Source organism: Sceloporus occidentalis, unplaced genomic scaffold (assembly GCF_023333645.1).
Source record: "Sceloporus occidentalis isolate IW3139 unplaced genomic scaffold, rSceOcc1.0.p SCAF_12, whole genome shotgun sequence".
Classification (NCBI taxonomy): domain Eukaryota; kingdom Metazoa; phylum Chordata; class Lepidosauria; order Squamata; family Phrynosomatidae; genus Sceloporus; species Sceloporus occidentalis.
Genome location: NW_028316992.1, coordinates 15,998,493 through 16,015,126, shown reverse-complemented (window position 1 = coordinate 16,015,126; position 16,634 = coordinate 15,998,493). Strand labels below are relative to the sequence as shown.

The window sequence follows — 16,634 nt, the reverse complement described above, 5'->3', positions numbered from 1 at the left end:
TCCTGAACCTTCTTCCCCATCGGACGACGTCCGTTCCTTTAGTGAGCACGTCGTGAAGATGGCCAGGGCCCTCGACATCGAGCTTGCTTTCCCGGACGATGATGCTCAGGATCCGGTGGAACGCCGGGTTCATGGACGGGTGCCCACACCACCCTGCCTTCCTCTGCTGCCATCTCTCCAGACCATAGTTCAGAGGTCTTGGGACTCTCCGGCCAACCTGTCTGCCTCGTCCCGCAAGGTGGAGTCTCTCTACAGAGTCGCCCCGGCGAGCTGTCCCTGGTTGGCTGACCACCCCAGGCCCAATTCGGCTATTGTTGAGGGAGCTCAACACAGCTTCGTGCCGAAGCAGGCTACCTCCCCCGTCGACCGGGAGGCGAAAAAGGTGGATGGCCTGACCAAGAAGGCCTACTCGGCAGCGGCCCTTGCGGTAAAGGCCAGCAATTACACCGCCTGCATGGGGGCATACGTTCAAACCCTCATGGAACGTATCTCCCCTCTCATCCCGGACATCCCGGATGACGTCCAGAGGCAGCTGGTCGAGGTCAGGGACGAGACTCACTCCATCGGAAGCTGGCTCATCACCACTTCCAGAAATATGGCTGACTGCGCACGGAGGGCCATGTCTGCTTCCATGGCGCTCAGGCGACACGCCTGGTTGAGGGCCTCGGACCTCAACCCGACCGTCAAGGCGGCCATCGAGGACATGCCACTCGACGGGACCGGACTCTTCCATGCGGAGACCGACGACCGCCTGAACAGGAAGTTCAGGATGAAGGCGGCAGCTAAGAAGCATGGCATGTCCTCTGCACCTGCTTCTCCATTTCGAAGGCGTCAGCGCCCGTGGCAGCCGCAAGGTCAGTCACAGGGGACCTTCCCTCGGGATCGACAGTCCCAACAGCAGGGGTCTCAGAGACGTCGCTACCCCTCGCAGTCTTCCTCCTCCTCTGGCCGTCGTAACTTCCCGCCTCGGTACCGCAAGTCCCGTCGGCAGGACACCGACCAGGGGAAGAAGAGAGCCTGAAGGGACGCAGCGCACTTCGCCTCCCTCTCACCCCCCTTCTTTCTGGACATTTTGAGGCCCTTCGCTAACACCTGGGCCTCAATAACATCGGACTCGTGGGTTCTCAACATCGTCCGTAGGGGATATGCCCTCGAGTTCCAAGAGCTCCCTCCAGCTGGAGCCTTCATGTCCACTCCCCCCTCGGACACCCTTCTCGACGAAGTGCGCACCTTGCTTGAAAAAGGGGCCATCTCCCCTTTACCACCTGACCAATGTCCCAGAGCCTTCTTCTCTAGGTACTTTACGGTACCGAAAGCGGATGGGGGCATCAGACCCATCCTGGACTTGAGACAATTGAACTTGTTCCTTGAATACCGTCGCTTTCGGATGGTAACCTTGGCTTCCATTCTGCCTCTGCCCCGCTAGGGCCTGTGGTTCGCGACCGTCGACCTGAAGGACGCCTATTTCCATGTCGGGATCCGGGAGTCCCACCGGAGATTCCTCGCCTTCGCGGTCGGCTCCACCTCGTACCGCTACAACGTCCTTCCCTTCGGCTTGGCCACGGCTCCTCGGGTCCTCACAAAGTGCATGGCACCGGTGGTGGCATACCTTCATCAGAAGGGCTTCATGGTCTTCCCTTATCTGGACGACTGGCTGTTTGCCGCCGAGTCACAACTCGAACTGCAGGAGGCAGTCTCATTCGCCCTGCACCTCTTGGACTCCCTCGGACTGGTTGTCAACAGGGAAAAATCCCACTTCACACCAACCAGGCAGGTCAAGTTCATCGGGGCCATTCTCGACTCCGAAAGATGTTCCGCCTTTCTCCCTCCAGACCGTTTCCAGGCCTTGACTGCGTCGCTCAGGCCTTGCATCTCCTACAGAAGGGTGAGGGCCAGAGATGTCCAAATCGCTCTGGGCCACATGGCATCAACGACGTTTGTCACGCCTTGGGCAAGGCTTCGCCTCCGACCGTTGCAATCCTGGTTCCTCTCTGCCTTCTCTCCGATGGAGGACCCCCCGTCAAAGTGGCTCACGGTACCAAGACCGGTAGCGGCTTCTCTGAGATGGTGGTTGGACTTCCACAACGTCGGCACCGGGATGCCCTTCCATCAGCCCCAGTCGCAGCTGACTCTCACAACCGATGCATCCCTGGAGGGCTGGAGCGCCCACCTGCTCGACTTGGTCGTCAAGGACAAGTGGTCCGCCCAAGACAAGCTCCTCCACATCAACGCCCTGGAGATGCTGGCAGTGGAGAAGGCATTGAGGGCGTTCGAGTTCGCCGTCACAGGCAAGGTGGTCCTCCTGAGGATGGACAACACCACCGTGATGTATTACATCAACAAGCAAGGAGGCACCAGATCCAAGACCCTGCTCGACCTTACGCTCCGCATCTGGGACTGGTGCATCCAAAGACAAATCCTCCTCCAGGCGATTCACCTTCCGGGAGAGGACAACGACCTGGCAGACTGCCTCAGCAGATCTCCGTCGGTGTGCCACGAGTGGAGGCTCCATCCCGAGATGGTCAGCAACCTCTTCAACCGGTGGGGAACCCCCCGGATCGACCTCTTCGCGACCAGGTGGAACACCCATTGTCCCCAGTTCTGCTCCAGATGGACGGATCCCTCGGAGATGCATTCGCCTTCCTCTGGACGGGGGAGCTTCTCTACGCGTTCCCTCCGTTCCCTCTCATCATCAGGGTAGTTTCCAAGATGACAACGGACCGCTCGCATGCGATCCTGATCACCCCGTGGTGGCCGAGACAGCCCTGGCTTGCATCCCTTCTTCACCTTTCCAGGAGATGCTTTCTCCGCCTCGACCCTCGTCCGGACCTGCTGTTGATCCAGGACGGGAGGATCCTCCACCCGGACATCGACAACCTGCCGCTGGTGGCCTGGAGGATACAGCCCTGACTGCCCTGCCAGAGGCGGTAAGGACAGTGATCCTGGCTGCAAGGAAACCTTCCACCCAGCGGTCCTATGCCTCCAAGTGGAGAAAATTTGGCCTTTTCCTGGACCAGAAGGGCTTGTCTCCTGCTCAGGTGTCCACTCCAGTGGTGCTGGAGTTTTTGATGGCACTTTTGGATGAGGGGCTATCTCTCGCATCCATTAAGTGCTATTTGTCTGCCATTTGTGCCAAATATCAGTTTGGGGGGAGGGTTTCCTTCTTCAAAGACCCCTTGGTGAAGGGGTTCCTTAAAGGATGTGCCAACCTGTATCTTCCTGTGTCGGTACCGGCACCGGCTTGGAGTTTGGAGGCGGTACTGTCCTCCCTCCAATCCAAGCCCTTTGAACCGATGGCCACAGCGGACTTGAGACTATTGACTTGGAAGACCGCCTTTCTTGTGGCCATCACCTCTGCCCGCCGTGCGAGCGAACTCTGTGCCTTACGGAGGGACCAACCATTCTTGAGGTTCCACAAGGACAAGGTGGTCCTCCGGACTTTTTTGCCGAAGGTAGTGTCTGCTTTCCACATGTGCCAGGACATTGTACTGCCTACCCTCGCATCCAACCCGACGTCAGATGCGGAGCGACGCCTGCACTCTCTTGATGTCAGGAGAGCATTGGCGTTTTATTTGGACAGAACTGCTGCCTCCAGTCGGTCCGAGAGACTTTTCCAATGCTACTCGGAGCCGAAGAAGGGGTTGCCTGTGTCTGCGCAGAGGTTTTCTAAATGGGTGGCTGGTACCATCCACCTCTGCTATGAACTTTTGGGCAAACCTCTCCCGGGCAGGGTTCAGTCCCATTCCACAAGGTCAATGTCGACATCCTCTGCATTCCTGTCGGGGATCCCCTTGGAGGATGTCTGTAAGGCTGCTGTCTGGTCCCAGCCATTGACTTTTATAAAGCACTATAGGCTGGACACCAGGGCCATCTGAGACGCAGCTTTCGGGAGGGCTGTGTTGGTTTCAGGGTTGCATTGATTGCACTACTGATGGTTGTGTTTCAGCATTTATGTATATAATGCCTTTGAGTTGCATTCTGTTGAATGTTGATTTGCACAAATTCAATGGGATGGTCTTGCACGACCTTATCTCCCATTCTCAGGTTTAGCAATGTTGTTGCTATGTTTGGTTCGTGCAGTAACAAAAGACTGACTCCCTTTATGGTTCAAGGTGTTTATTGTTTTAATAAATATACCTTTGGTTTACCATAGCTTTGGTTTCAGGACACTCCCTCCGCTGCATGCCTAAGCTTGTCAGTCTAAACCCATTTGTATGATTCGCAGAGACCACGAAGAAGAAGGACAGGTTGCTTACCTGTAACAGTATTTCTTCGAGTGGTCATCTGCAAATACATACAAATCCCACCCGTCCGTCCCCTCAGTGTCCTGCTCTCATTGGCTCTCTCCATCGCCTGCTTGGTGGGAAAATTGCGGAACTGGGGAAAAGAGCGGGAAGGCAGGGGCCTTATAACGGGTGGGCGGAGTTACCGCCAAAAAGTTTCTATATGTTGCAAAGTAAACTTTGCCCAGTGATTCCAGAAGTTTCCGAACAGCACTGCGCAGGCGCAGTGAAACCCATTTGTATGTATTCGCAGATGACCACTCGAAGAAATACTGTTACAGGTAAGCAACCTGTCCTTATCTCAGATCAGTGAAATATCCCAAAATCAAATCTATTTGTATGATTTCAGAAAGAATCTGAAATTAATTGTTTTTTTAAAAAAACTTTGAAACGTACCACTGGTTGCGACAAAAAACAAACAAACGTGAAACCGAAGGCTTTCACGGCTGGCATCAATAGTTTTTTTTGTGGGTTTTTTGGGCTATGAAGCCATGTTCTAGAAGAATTTATTCCTGATGTTTCGCCAGGATCTGTGGCTGGCATCTTCAGAGAATGCTGGCATGGGCATGAGTGGGTTATATATACTGTTGGTTGAGAGGATGCGATTTACATGTTAATCTATGTATTGTTCTGTTGTTGAATGGTGAGACCTCAGGGGCCAATTTAATTAATGAGCCTAGCAGGATTGGGGCCACCCCATCACTGCTCGCCCTGGTACTGCAGCAACCACACACCGCAGTCCCAGTCTGCTCCAGAGCTGCCCCACACAGGAGCGGGAAAGAGTGGGGCAGTTAAAAGCCACCTTAGGCAGGCCCACTGCAACTCCAGGGCATCTTCAAACTTCTTTGGGGGCATGCATCGTCAAAATACCATGCTCCCGGAGCAGCTTCAAGCTGCCACCATTTGAACAGCTGGGAGGTTTTGGGGCACGTGGCATCAAAACACCATGCCCACAAGCCTCCCGGAAGCTGGCTTTTACAGCGAGTCTGTTCGGCCCCTAAATAAATGATAAATGACTGAAAATTTGGGACACTTTTATGGTCTATTTTTGTGTAAATTCCCCATTGAAAAATGTGTCTGATTTAGAATTTTCCCACACAGACATATAAAATGTCATGTTATCATCACTGTGGTTGTTGTGGCAGTGGTGATTATTTCTTCATTCAGTCTGGTATATGCTTTTATGACTTTATTAGGATGAAAGGCCTAGCGGTAATAATATCTCAAAACCTGCCCCTTGAAATTAATCTATTTGTTCTGGTATTGTCTTTACTCTGAAGTAACAGAAAGGAGATGGGAATATGAAGGTTTTACTGTAACACTTGACTCTGCAGAAACAAGTTGTCACATGAGACTGCTATTCATTTGTTTTTGGAATATATGTTTTTGCTGAAAAAGTTTACACAGCTGCAGTGCTTAGTTTACAGGAAATTGAAATCCTTAACTTTTTCCATATTTGTGCTGTTCTAATATAGCTTGATGGACTTAATAGCGCTTTACAATAATCTGTTTTAAGTTAAGATTCAGCTCAGCATGAACATTTCTAAAGTCTCCGAATTTAATAATTTTTTAAAAAAATCCATTTTGCTTAAATAAATAAGCCTGATTTTTTTGCACAGAACAAACCCTTTACAAAATGAAGCATGCTACTTCACAGCATGTGTTCAACATGCTGAGAAGTTTACCCTCCATTTCAGTAACATTTTATTTGTAAGATTTCTGTTTGCTTGAATTACAATAAGTTAAGAAAAGTTTTCTTATTTAAAATAATAGTACCTTGGGCCATAACAATGTTTGGGCAGTAACTAAAACAATTGTCTTCATCTAAGGAAAGGGATATTAATTTGTGTTTTTAAAAATATCTTCTTGTATTAATAGTTGTGACTCCTCTGATATTGTAGAAAGCTGCAGCAATATAGCTAATGTTTAATTTATATAATTGTATGCTACAGATTGATGTACGGTAGTCATTACTTTTATAGAGGATTTTCAAGTTTTTAAAAATTAGAACAATAAAGTAATAGTAATAGGGAGGGGTTATAATGTAGGGATTCCTCTACAGTGCTATGACAAGTTTTTAAAATGGTTTTAGTTTAACTCTCTAATTATGTTTTTCTCTAATTATATTATTGCTGTCACTTCTTAAACATTGTCCCAAATTCACTGACCTTCTTCCTTTTCCCTTCTGAAGTTTGAAAATGTTGTATGTTTGGGAGCAGAGAGAGATAACATTTTTAATGGAGGGAATGCAACATTTTGCAAGTTATATCTCAAGACCTCAAGTGAACCCTAAGAAGAAGAATGATATGGAGTGATCTATCATTGTTGATTTTTGCATAGATCTCAAGCTAAAATTAGTTGTCAAATGAATTGGAACATTTTGAAGAAAGGAAATATACCTTTAAGAATATCACTGGTTGTGTTTTCATGCACAGCACATTATGTATCTTCACTTATTAAGTAATGTCTCAGGGTCATTAGAAAGGCTTTACTAATCTCCTAGAGCTTTCTTTCTTTTTGTAACATACCTTTGAGTGAAAAAAAGAGATAACTGAGTGGCGCTAACTTTCTGCCAGCTAACTTTTTTTGGCTTTTACCAAAAGCACCATTTTAAAATAGCTGGTGGCTATGACTCTAATCATGTGGCCAGTATGACTGCATAGAATTCTGTTACCTTCCCACCAAAGTGATACCTATTCATCTACTTGTACTTTTACACACTCTTGAACTGCAAGGTTGGCAGAAGCTGGGACTGGTGACGGGAGGTCACTCTGTCACACGGCATTTGGGCCTCAGACTGCTGATCTTGCAATTGTCAAAAGTATTATAGTTGTGTACAATAAAATCCCAAAAGATAGAATATAAGAAGCATCTTGAGCATCTACAACTAAGTTTATTTTAGCCCATATTGCTTAAATTATATTCATTAAATGTATATTTGTTTAAAATAATTTTAGTCACAGATAAGGGTAAAAACTCTCTCACAGAGCTTAGAGAATAAAACACAAAAGAAAAGGATACACATAAAATAATAAAAGCCAGCAATTATAATGACAAAAAAATTCAGCCCATAGATACTAAAAGCCTAAAATGAAATTGCAGCTAAATTCACAAGCAGTCAAGTACAACTGCTTGTACTTCAAATAAGCCTGAAGTGATGGACCTAATGGCTCCTATCTGAAAATGTGTTCTGAAGGTGTCAGGTACTGCAGAAAAGACACACTGCTCAGTCTAACTGCTTTCAGAGGCACACCTAATATACTTGCAGTATATATGTATGAAGGTTGTCCTTCAAGGAATTATGACCCAAATGGTTAAAACTGGCACTTCAGACTGGATTCAACAATGCCCTAGCTGGTGCTGCAACTGACACAGTATGAATGCCTCATAAAACAACATCCTTGTCCCTAACAGTATTTATTACTTGAACAATCTTTAAAGATCCTACACAGAGCTTGGATATCATTAATGCACAGATAATCAAGGCAAGGTCACTACCACTTGAGTTTTCCATTTAGCACTGAGCTCAGGAGACATCCCAAACTGCACTTTGGAAGAGATATGACTTCATCTAAGCTTTGTCTTGAATCTTCCAGAGGGGTCAGTTTCTCTGCTCACAGTACCTCCATCTATTCTGGATTATGACCCTGATAAATGCATTTTAAAGGTTATTATATGTTTCCATGTTGCTATAATGTAGAGATTGTCAGAGATCTGGATCTGTTTCCCCATGCTATATCTCAAGCTTTGTCCTTTACACAGCAAGGTTTCTTGATATCTAAAAACATTTTTTTTGCATCAAGATATTGCTTTATTGTCCAATATTTAATCATTGAGAGAACCAAGAATCCATTTGTGTTTTCTTGCACAACAAGCTAAAAAGAATCAGATGGTAAGGAATGCTCTTATATTTCACGCTGAAGTGTTTTAGTTCAAGTAAACCTTTTAATGAAACATCTTATTTTACCTCTGTGAGAATTTCTGAAAATGTCAAATATTTCATAAATCAACTTGCTTCTAGGATGTCTCTTACTTTTGACAAAGTAGTGAGCTTTAAAAATGCTTGAAGTAGCCATGCTTTTGGATTAACATTAAATTGTTTACAGTGAGAGGGATTTGTGGTCTTTCAAGGCAGCTGTATGTTCTCTAATAAAAACAAATTTAAACAGAGGACACATTACAGGAATAAATCCCCATATTGCAGAATTCTTTGGAGATAGTTGTTTTAACCAGCTGTTTGATTCATAAGAGGAGGTTTATCAGTAATAAAGGCTTGGCCCAGTTCTCTAAGAAAGGCTTTTTTGTGTGTGTATAAATAGTTTTTTTCTTTTCTCTTCCCACGTTCTATTTTCTGCTCTCTTGACTTCAAGTTGATTCCCATCCCAGGATACCAGACTATTGATTATTTCCCCAATACTTTTTTTTTTAAAAAAAATTAAAAGGCACTAGATGTTTTGAATGAAAATGAAAATTCATATTAAAAATATGAAATTTCCATTGATGAAAAGCCTAACTGTATTGCTTTGTTCATCTGTGTTTTTTAAAATGAATGTCTTCTTCAAGTAGTAAGAAACATATTATTTTTTATTTCAATCTTTAATAAGGCTTAAATTGGTAATTTATCATAAATAATTAGAGAATGAGATATTATTAATAAAGAAGATTCAAATTTAGATTTTGTAAATATTATATAGATCCAGTGTGGTGTAGTCGTTTGTGCATTGGACTAGGATCCTGAAAACCAGGATTCGAATCCACACTTGGTCATGGAAGCCCACTGAGTGACCTTGAGCATTCTCAGCCTCAGAGGAAGGCAAAGACAAAACCCATTGAACAAATCTTGCCAAGAAAACCCCATGACAGGTCCCCCGTAGGGTTGCCATAAGTCGAAAATTACTTGAAGACACACAACAGCACCACAATATTTTTTACTTTTCATAGAATCATAGAGTTGGAAGAGACCGCAAAGGTCATCCAGTCCAACCTCATTCTGCCATGCAGGAAATCCAAATCAAAGCATTCCTGACAGATGGCCATCCAGCCTCTTTTTAAAGACCTCCAAGAAGGGAGACTCCACTACACTCCGAGGGAATTTGTTCCACTGTTGAACAGCCCTTACTGTCAGGAAGTTCTTTCTAATGTTGAGGTGGAATCTCTTTTGCTGTAGCTTGCATCCATTGTTCCGGGTCCTTGTCTCTGGAGCAGCAGAAAACAAGCTTGCTCTCTCCTCAATATGACATCCCTTCAAATATTTAAACAGGGCTATCATATCACCTCTTAACCTTCTCTTCTCCAGGCTGAACATCCCCAGCTCCCTAAGTCGTTCCTCATAGGGCATGGTTTCCAGACCCTTCTCCATTTTAGTCGCTCTCCTTTGGAAACGCTCCAGTTTCTCCACATCCTTTTACAATTGTGGTGCCCAGGTGGGGCCTGACCAGAGCAGAATAGAGTGGGACTATTACTCCCTTGATCTAAACACTATACTTTTATTGATGCAGCCTAAAATTGCATTGACTTTTTTAGCTGCCGCATCGCACTGTTGACTCATGTTCAACGTGGTCTGCTTGGACTCCCAGATCCCTTTCACATGTAGTTTCATTCAGCCAGGTGTCCCCCATCCTGTATCTGTGCATTTCAATTTTCTGCCCTAAGTGCAGTACCTTACATTTCTCCGTGTTGAATTTCATTTTGTTAGCTTTGGCCCAGCTTTCTAGTCTATTCAGGTCATTTTGAATTTTGGTCCTGTCCTCAGGGGTATTAGCTACTCCTCCTAATTTGGTGTCATCTGCAAATTTGATGAGTATGCCCCCAATTCTGTCATCCAGGTCATTGATAAAGATGTTGAATAGCATTGGGCCCAGGACAGAACCCTGTGAGACTCCAGTGGTCACTTCTCTCCAGGATTAAAAGGAGCCATTGTTGAGTACCCTACTTTTTCTATTTCCAGCAAATTTCTCATCTATTTCACAGCCTCAATACAGATTACAATATTTATTTAGCTTTACCCTACCCATTCCAATCTGTAAATATAGTTTTTAAGGGGATAGTTAATGCTGATGCATTACTACCACCAAAGGCCACAATTTCCATCTATCCAACCATGTCTTTTCTCCTTTTCTTTTGCACCATAGTTTTTCTAGTCACCTAAAATCAAAACCACCATTCATTCTACAAGAAAATTGGAGAGCCTCTTCCACAGTCCAGGTGAAGCTCAGATAGGTTTGAAAGGGGTCAATATCATGAAGGATAAATCTGTGAGAGGTCATGTGGTCAGAGGCAGTATTCTACTACTGTTGCTGGGGAACAAGAGCAGTAGAGTGGTATTGTATCCAGCTTGCCTACTAACCAGAGGTATTAGTATAACAGGTGCTATAGAAATAATATTTTAGACCTCAGGCTAAAGGATTGAAAATTCACGTGCTGGGATCAGTCTTGTTCCCTTGACCAAATGACCATATCCCCCCCTCCCCGAACAAACACAAAGACCTTTTCTGATCTAGTTTTATTTATTTATTGTCTGTTACTTTATTGTAAACATTTTATGCCCTGTTTTCCAGCACACATGAGCTGCTGACATACAACTAAATAAGTAAATTGAGTAAAAACAATATTGCTATAGTATGATTAGAATTGGAGAATGGATGATAAGCCATGTATGGATTAAACAGAATTTAAAAACAGGAAGAAGCTAAAGGGCAGAAACAAATCATGCATCAGTTGAGATGTAAGCTTGCTGGAATAAAAACGTCTTCAAATATTATTGAAACACCATCAAGATAGGAGCTAAGTGGATTATTTGGAGCAGTGAGTTCTATAAACAGGGTATTACTGTGAAGAAGACCATCTCTAATGTCACCACCCTGGATGTGATCAAAGGCCTCTCCTAGTTATCTCAGCAGATTCATAAAGAAAGATGTGGTTTTGTAAGTATTCTTGACCAGCACAGGCCTTCAGAGCTGATAGCCAGCAGCCTTGAACTGCTTTGGAACAGACTGTATTGGTATCATACATTCATGCCATGTTTTAGAAAATGGACTTTGGTCAGAGCTCTCCATGCTCACTCCATTCTGCATTAGCTGAAACTTCCAACTTTCAAAGGCAATTCTATATCATCTGTGTTAAGAGTTATCCAATTTAGATGTAACTAAGGCATGTGTATCTGAGGTAAGATCCTTCATACCCAGAAATGGGTATACTTTTCTAGGAAAACAGAGGAGACAGTTAAAGCTGTGCAGACAAGCTTCTAGCCATAGATGTTCACTGTCCAGAAGAAAAGCTGGCCCATCGAAGCTATTAACTTGATTTTTCAAGGGGAGTGCAACTGTCCAAAAGTACCATTATATTTATATAAAGTCCTGTTATCTTGTCTGGATTAAGCTTCACTTTGTTAGCTAATGTTTTGTAGAATGTGAATAAACTTATCATTTTCCTGTGCTCTTTTACAGAATGTGCAGTTGGACGACAGATTGTTTAACACGGAAGAGGTGCTTCCAGCCTCCACATGGAATAGTTATGAGTTGAGCATGAAATCCAGGACACAAAAACAATTACTGTTAGAACTGGATGCTTCATTCCATCCTGTCTTATCATTTCCTTCAGGTAAAGTGTCTTTGCAATTATATATGCAGTGGAACAGTTTCCCTCCACCCCCCCCCCCCCCCAATTATTGTGACATAAATATCAGATTGTCACATCTCCTTTCTGGTTCTCAGCCAGCACTTCATTCCAAAACTACCTCCACCATTTATATGGTTATCCAATCACCCTGGCATTAGGCAACATCTGCCTTTGTCCCTCAACAATCATAGTTAAAACTAAACTTATCACGTTATCACCATACCCATATTTTGCATTTCTGTGGCTATTCATACAGCTTGCTTATAAAGGTCTGTTCCTAGAAACTAGTTCACTCGGTGAATTTGCAGAAATTGACTAAGCTTTACTGCAACTTCTTTCTGCCAGGCCCAAAACACATGTGCCAAAAGAAGCAGCTTCTGGCCACTTTAGAGGCTTGGCATTTAGACAGTGGATGCCCCCAAAGTGACTGGAAGCTGCTCCGATGACACTCTCCAGTCCAAAGGACTGGATCAAAAAGGCCATTTTAGTCTGGCTCCTGGGTGGTGCGGTTTGGAACCTGTAGTGGCAGCCTAATATGAGAGCAAGCCATGCAGTTGCTGTGGTCCCAGCCCACTCCTTTCCTGTCATCTGCCTCACCCCCTCAGTCTCTAAGGTATTACAAGATCCCTTTGGTAGAGGTGGCAAGGATTGTTTCAGTGATGTAATGATGTAAAATTGGCTAGGAAAATTTAATTAAAATGGACACAGCCTTTTTTTATTATTGGCAACACAGAAGAGGATGAAGCATATTAAAGAGAAGAGCAAAGCTTCATTTGGGGTAAACAGTCACAACAGACTAAACTGTGCACTGCTACAGGTGCTGTTATTCCTATGGTTAGAATGACTGGGAAAATATAATTCTGTATATATCACTGACATCATTGTTCAGCTCCCAGTGAGGTTTTCTCCACAAAACTGCAGATAACTCACACTGGAGAATGGGTCAGACTCTTTGAATTTATGGTGGGAAATAAGCATGTGTGCATGGCAGTGACATATATACAATGTATATGTAAACTATAATAAAATATATAGAAAAGGGAGACTCTATTATTAAATATAGTTATTTATTTGCATACTACCCATCCCTATTTTTCAGATAGCCCTCTTCATGTACATTTTAGGAGATTGCTCAAGAAGTATGAGATCAAAGGTGATCCCTTTGAAACATCTGCCCTTGGTTTAGAGTTTAAAACGTCTCCTTCCAATGGTATGTTATCCAGATATTTTTAATTTATTCATGGTTTGTTGAGAATGGTCATCATAGAGATTTTATTTTGAAAAGAGGTTAACTATAGACATGCTTTAAAATGCAAAAACAACAACATGAATTAGGACCAAAAAGGAAGGAAAAAATTCAACCCTACAACTTTTACCCACTTAAATAATCACTACTTTTTTTTAATTAGGATAACTTCATTTTGAAGGGTTGTCAAAGCCAGCTAATTTCATAGTAAAATGTATGTTTAAACAATATGCTAATTTTATACTCTTGTATAAGTCTTTTGTAATTCCTTTGGCATTGCTTTCCTTTGCTTCATCCTTTAGATCTTTTGTTACATGTCCCTAGGTTTTACCCTCGACTTATCTATGGGTCATATCAAAATCTATAATTTTGGCCCCAAAACCTGTCCTCGACTTATACATGAGATCCTATAGTTGAGTATATATGGGTATATTTACCTTTTAATATATATCCATGTGACCTCTGTTGGGAATGTAATGTACCATGTATAAATACATTTATATACATATCTACTCTCATGAAAGACCCACTGAGCTTAGTAAGACTTACTCCCAGGTAAGTCTGTATCATCACAAAAAAATGGATGAAATCCATACACTGTCCACTTGGTATTTTTTTTATTTTAGCTGGTTTGAGGTTTCCAAAAGGTGTATTGCTAGAATATGTTACTTCCTTTATAATTTAAACAGGAAGGATAAATAGTACAATTATGTTTATTATGTTGTAGAATATTACCAGTATAAAGCACCTCATCGACAGTGGAAATGTGGATATGAATCCAGTTCCAAACATCATGCTTTGTCAGAAATACCTGAACAGCTTCCAGAAGGAAAGAAGAAAAGACATTTGAGTGAAACAATGACAGGTAAGTTTGGTTAAAAATGTGTCATGATAGAAAAAATTGTTATTCACATAAATAAAAGTTTATTGTTCGTGACAGGCTAATATTCAGGCTGTAAGGTTTTATTTAAAAGAAACAAACACAGCACTTTTTATTCCAGTTAGGAAGCATGATCTCTTCCAACACTTTTTGAAATTGCATCCTTTCCAGTATGTAACTGATGACAAATGATGCTTGCAGTCCACATGCCATTTGCTCCCCAGGAGTTCATTGTCAATTATAGTGTCATTTGCCACGTGTAATTCAAATGCTGATGCATAGTAGAGCTTTTATTTTAACCTTCTGTGCTACATAATAAATCACCATAGATACATCTTGTCACATGTTTGAGAAGCCACTAGTAATGCATGGGAGTTAGAAGACCCACTTGCATGCACTGATCATTCTCTGGGTCATTGATCCAGGCATAGGGATAAGTCAATCGGTCCTGGACAGGGTCACACTCCACTTAAAGGACTGTGTTCGCAGCTTGGGAGTGCTCCTAGACTCGTCGCTTCTGATGTCAAATCAAATGAATGCAACAGTCAAGAATGCTTGTTAGCAGCTCCTGCTGATGCGCCAGCTGTGTCCTTTCCTGGAACTGGGCGACCTGGCAACTGTAGTACATGCGCTGGTAACCTCATGACTTGATTTCTGTAATGTACTCTACTTAGCCTACCCTTTTACCTAGTCTGGAAACTTCAACTGGTTCAAAATATGGCAGCCCAATTAGTCTCCGTGACAGCTAGAAGTGACCACATAACACCTATACTGAAATCTCTACACTGTCTGCCTATTAGTTTTCGGGCACAGTACTGGTAATGAATGAACGTTAAAGCCCTTGATGGCCTGAGTCCAACCATTTGCAGGATCACCTACTTCCATACAACCCATCCTGCACATTAAGAACATTAAGAAATACCAGGATGGATCAGTTACCCAGAGGACCTTCTCAGCTGTCACTCCCAAACTATGAAATGACCTGTCGGAAGAGATCCAAAACATTACCAATCTTGACATCTTCTAAAAAGCTGTCAAGACGGATCTCTTCCGCCAGGCCTTCCTGGAATGACTCACTTGGTCACCCACTGACTTGGTCCCCGTACAGAATGCTCTTATGTACCCATCTCTCTGTGTTAGTTAATTGATTTGATTGTTTTACTGTAATAATCGGATGTTATTTATTGTTATAAGGGAATTTTAACTGTTTTGTTGGCGAGAGGAACAATGGGTTTATTTTATATTGTTGTAATTTCATGCATATTGTACTCCGCCTCAATTCTGATGGAGAGGTGGGATATAAATAAATTATTATTATTATTTATCTTGATTGCTGTCATTGCAACTTCTATCTGGCAGCAACTAAACACAAATCAGGGATTTGCTACTATTAAATGAGTTGGTTCCCCCACCTTTTACCTCTTTTCTGTATTTTATGTTCCCATGGATAAGTTAGCAGTTGTCTGACACCATTTATGCAATCTGAGTTCCTTTGGATCCTACTGAATCCCCCCCCCCCCCCCCCATCTTGGTGAGCTGTATTCAGGACAGCATGTGTACTTTCCAGCCATTATGACTACAGAAACATACCCTCTGCAGCATTTATGCAGTGAGCTGGGAACACTAGGAGATGTCTGTAAGCTTAAAATAAAATAAAAAAAACTTATCTGGAAAGAATATTTTGTTGGGCTCTTGAGTATCTGATATAAATTCTGAAGGCATGAAGACCTGTGCAAATGTTTGTGGATTCATCTTGCTGTAAAGATTTTGGAGCAGAATCCTGATAATTGTTGTTTCAAGATTGTACCTTCCAAATCCAATTATTGTAATTTTCCCTGCAGCATTGAATTTACTAAAGTCAGTGTTCAAGCATATATGCTGAATTAATTACATTACCTATTAATTAATAGACAATGGAATCTTTTTTTTTCTTTTGATGGCAGGGCAAAGTAACAATAGATTTGAAGCATTTTCTTCTCACCATGAAGAACAGGAATCCCATAATAATTTCACAGGAGCAACCATTGGTGACATGATGTCTAGATCAAACCACATTACCTCAACACAGGTATGCTAAAACAAATTAACAGAGAGATTTACAACCTAGGCCTATTGATCTATTTGAGTACCTAAAGCACATAAAGCAGCCTGTAGTATAACAATTAAAGCAATAAGTTAATCCTGGCAGTCAGGAGAAAGCCATCCAGCTGTACCCCAATGTGGACACAGTTTACACAAAAACCATAGTACATGGTTGAGATGGAGTTCTCAAGTCTTCAGTAGCACCATCTTCTTGACTCCAATAGAAGTTAAAGTCATGTTTTAACTATTGTTAAAGGGCTGTTATTCCAAATAATTAAGAGTTTAAGGCTGATTTTCTTTGTTCAGTTATTACAAAAAAGCTAGTCAAAAATGAAATTTAGTCTGGCAAACATAGTATATATGTTTATGTTTCATAAACAAGTACATATTGAATCTCAAATTTTATGACACAGACATTTTTCTGTAAGGATAAACCTTCAGAGCAACTCTATTCAGCTTTTAAAAATTTTAGAGCAAGAACTGACAATTCTGGTTTTTGTTTTCTTTTGTTATTTCAATTTATGTG

The 16,634-nt window shown here is 42.7% G+C and overlaps 1 protein-coding gene across 7 annotated transcripts in view; it reads left to right on the top strand.

Annotated features, from left to right (window-relative positions):
- Window positions 1–16,634, top strand: part of KANSL1L (KAT8 regulatory NSL complex subunit 1 like) — a 61,768-nt gene that overhangs the window by 33,693 nt on the left and 11,441 nt on the right. For 6 of the 7 annotated variants that reach the window (XR_016271770.1, XR_016271769.1, XM_089477673.1 and 3 more), the window contains exons 7-10: window positions 11,729–11,882; window positions 13,000–13,110; window positions 13,874–14,011; window positions 15,970–16,094. Coding sequence is in view for 5 of the 7 variants with exons in the window: in XM_089477673.1 (XP_089333799.1) it covers window positions 11,729–11,882; window positions 13,000–13,110; window positions 13,874–14,011; window positions 15,970–16,094 (528 nt within the window). In the remaining 2 variants the exon portion in view is untranslated. The remainder of the gene's footprint in view (window positions 1–11,728; window positions 11,883–12,999; window positions 13,111–13,873; window positions 14,012–15,969; window positions 16,095–16,634) is intronic. The other variant, XM_089477672.1, reaches the window with a different exon arrangement.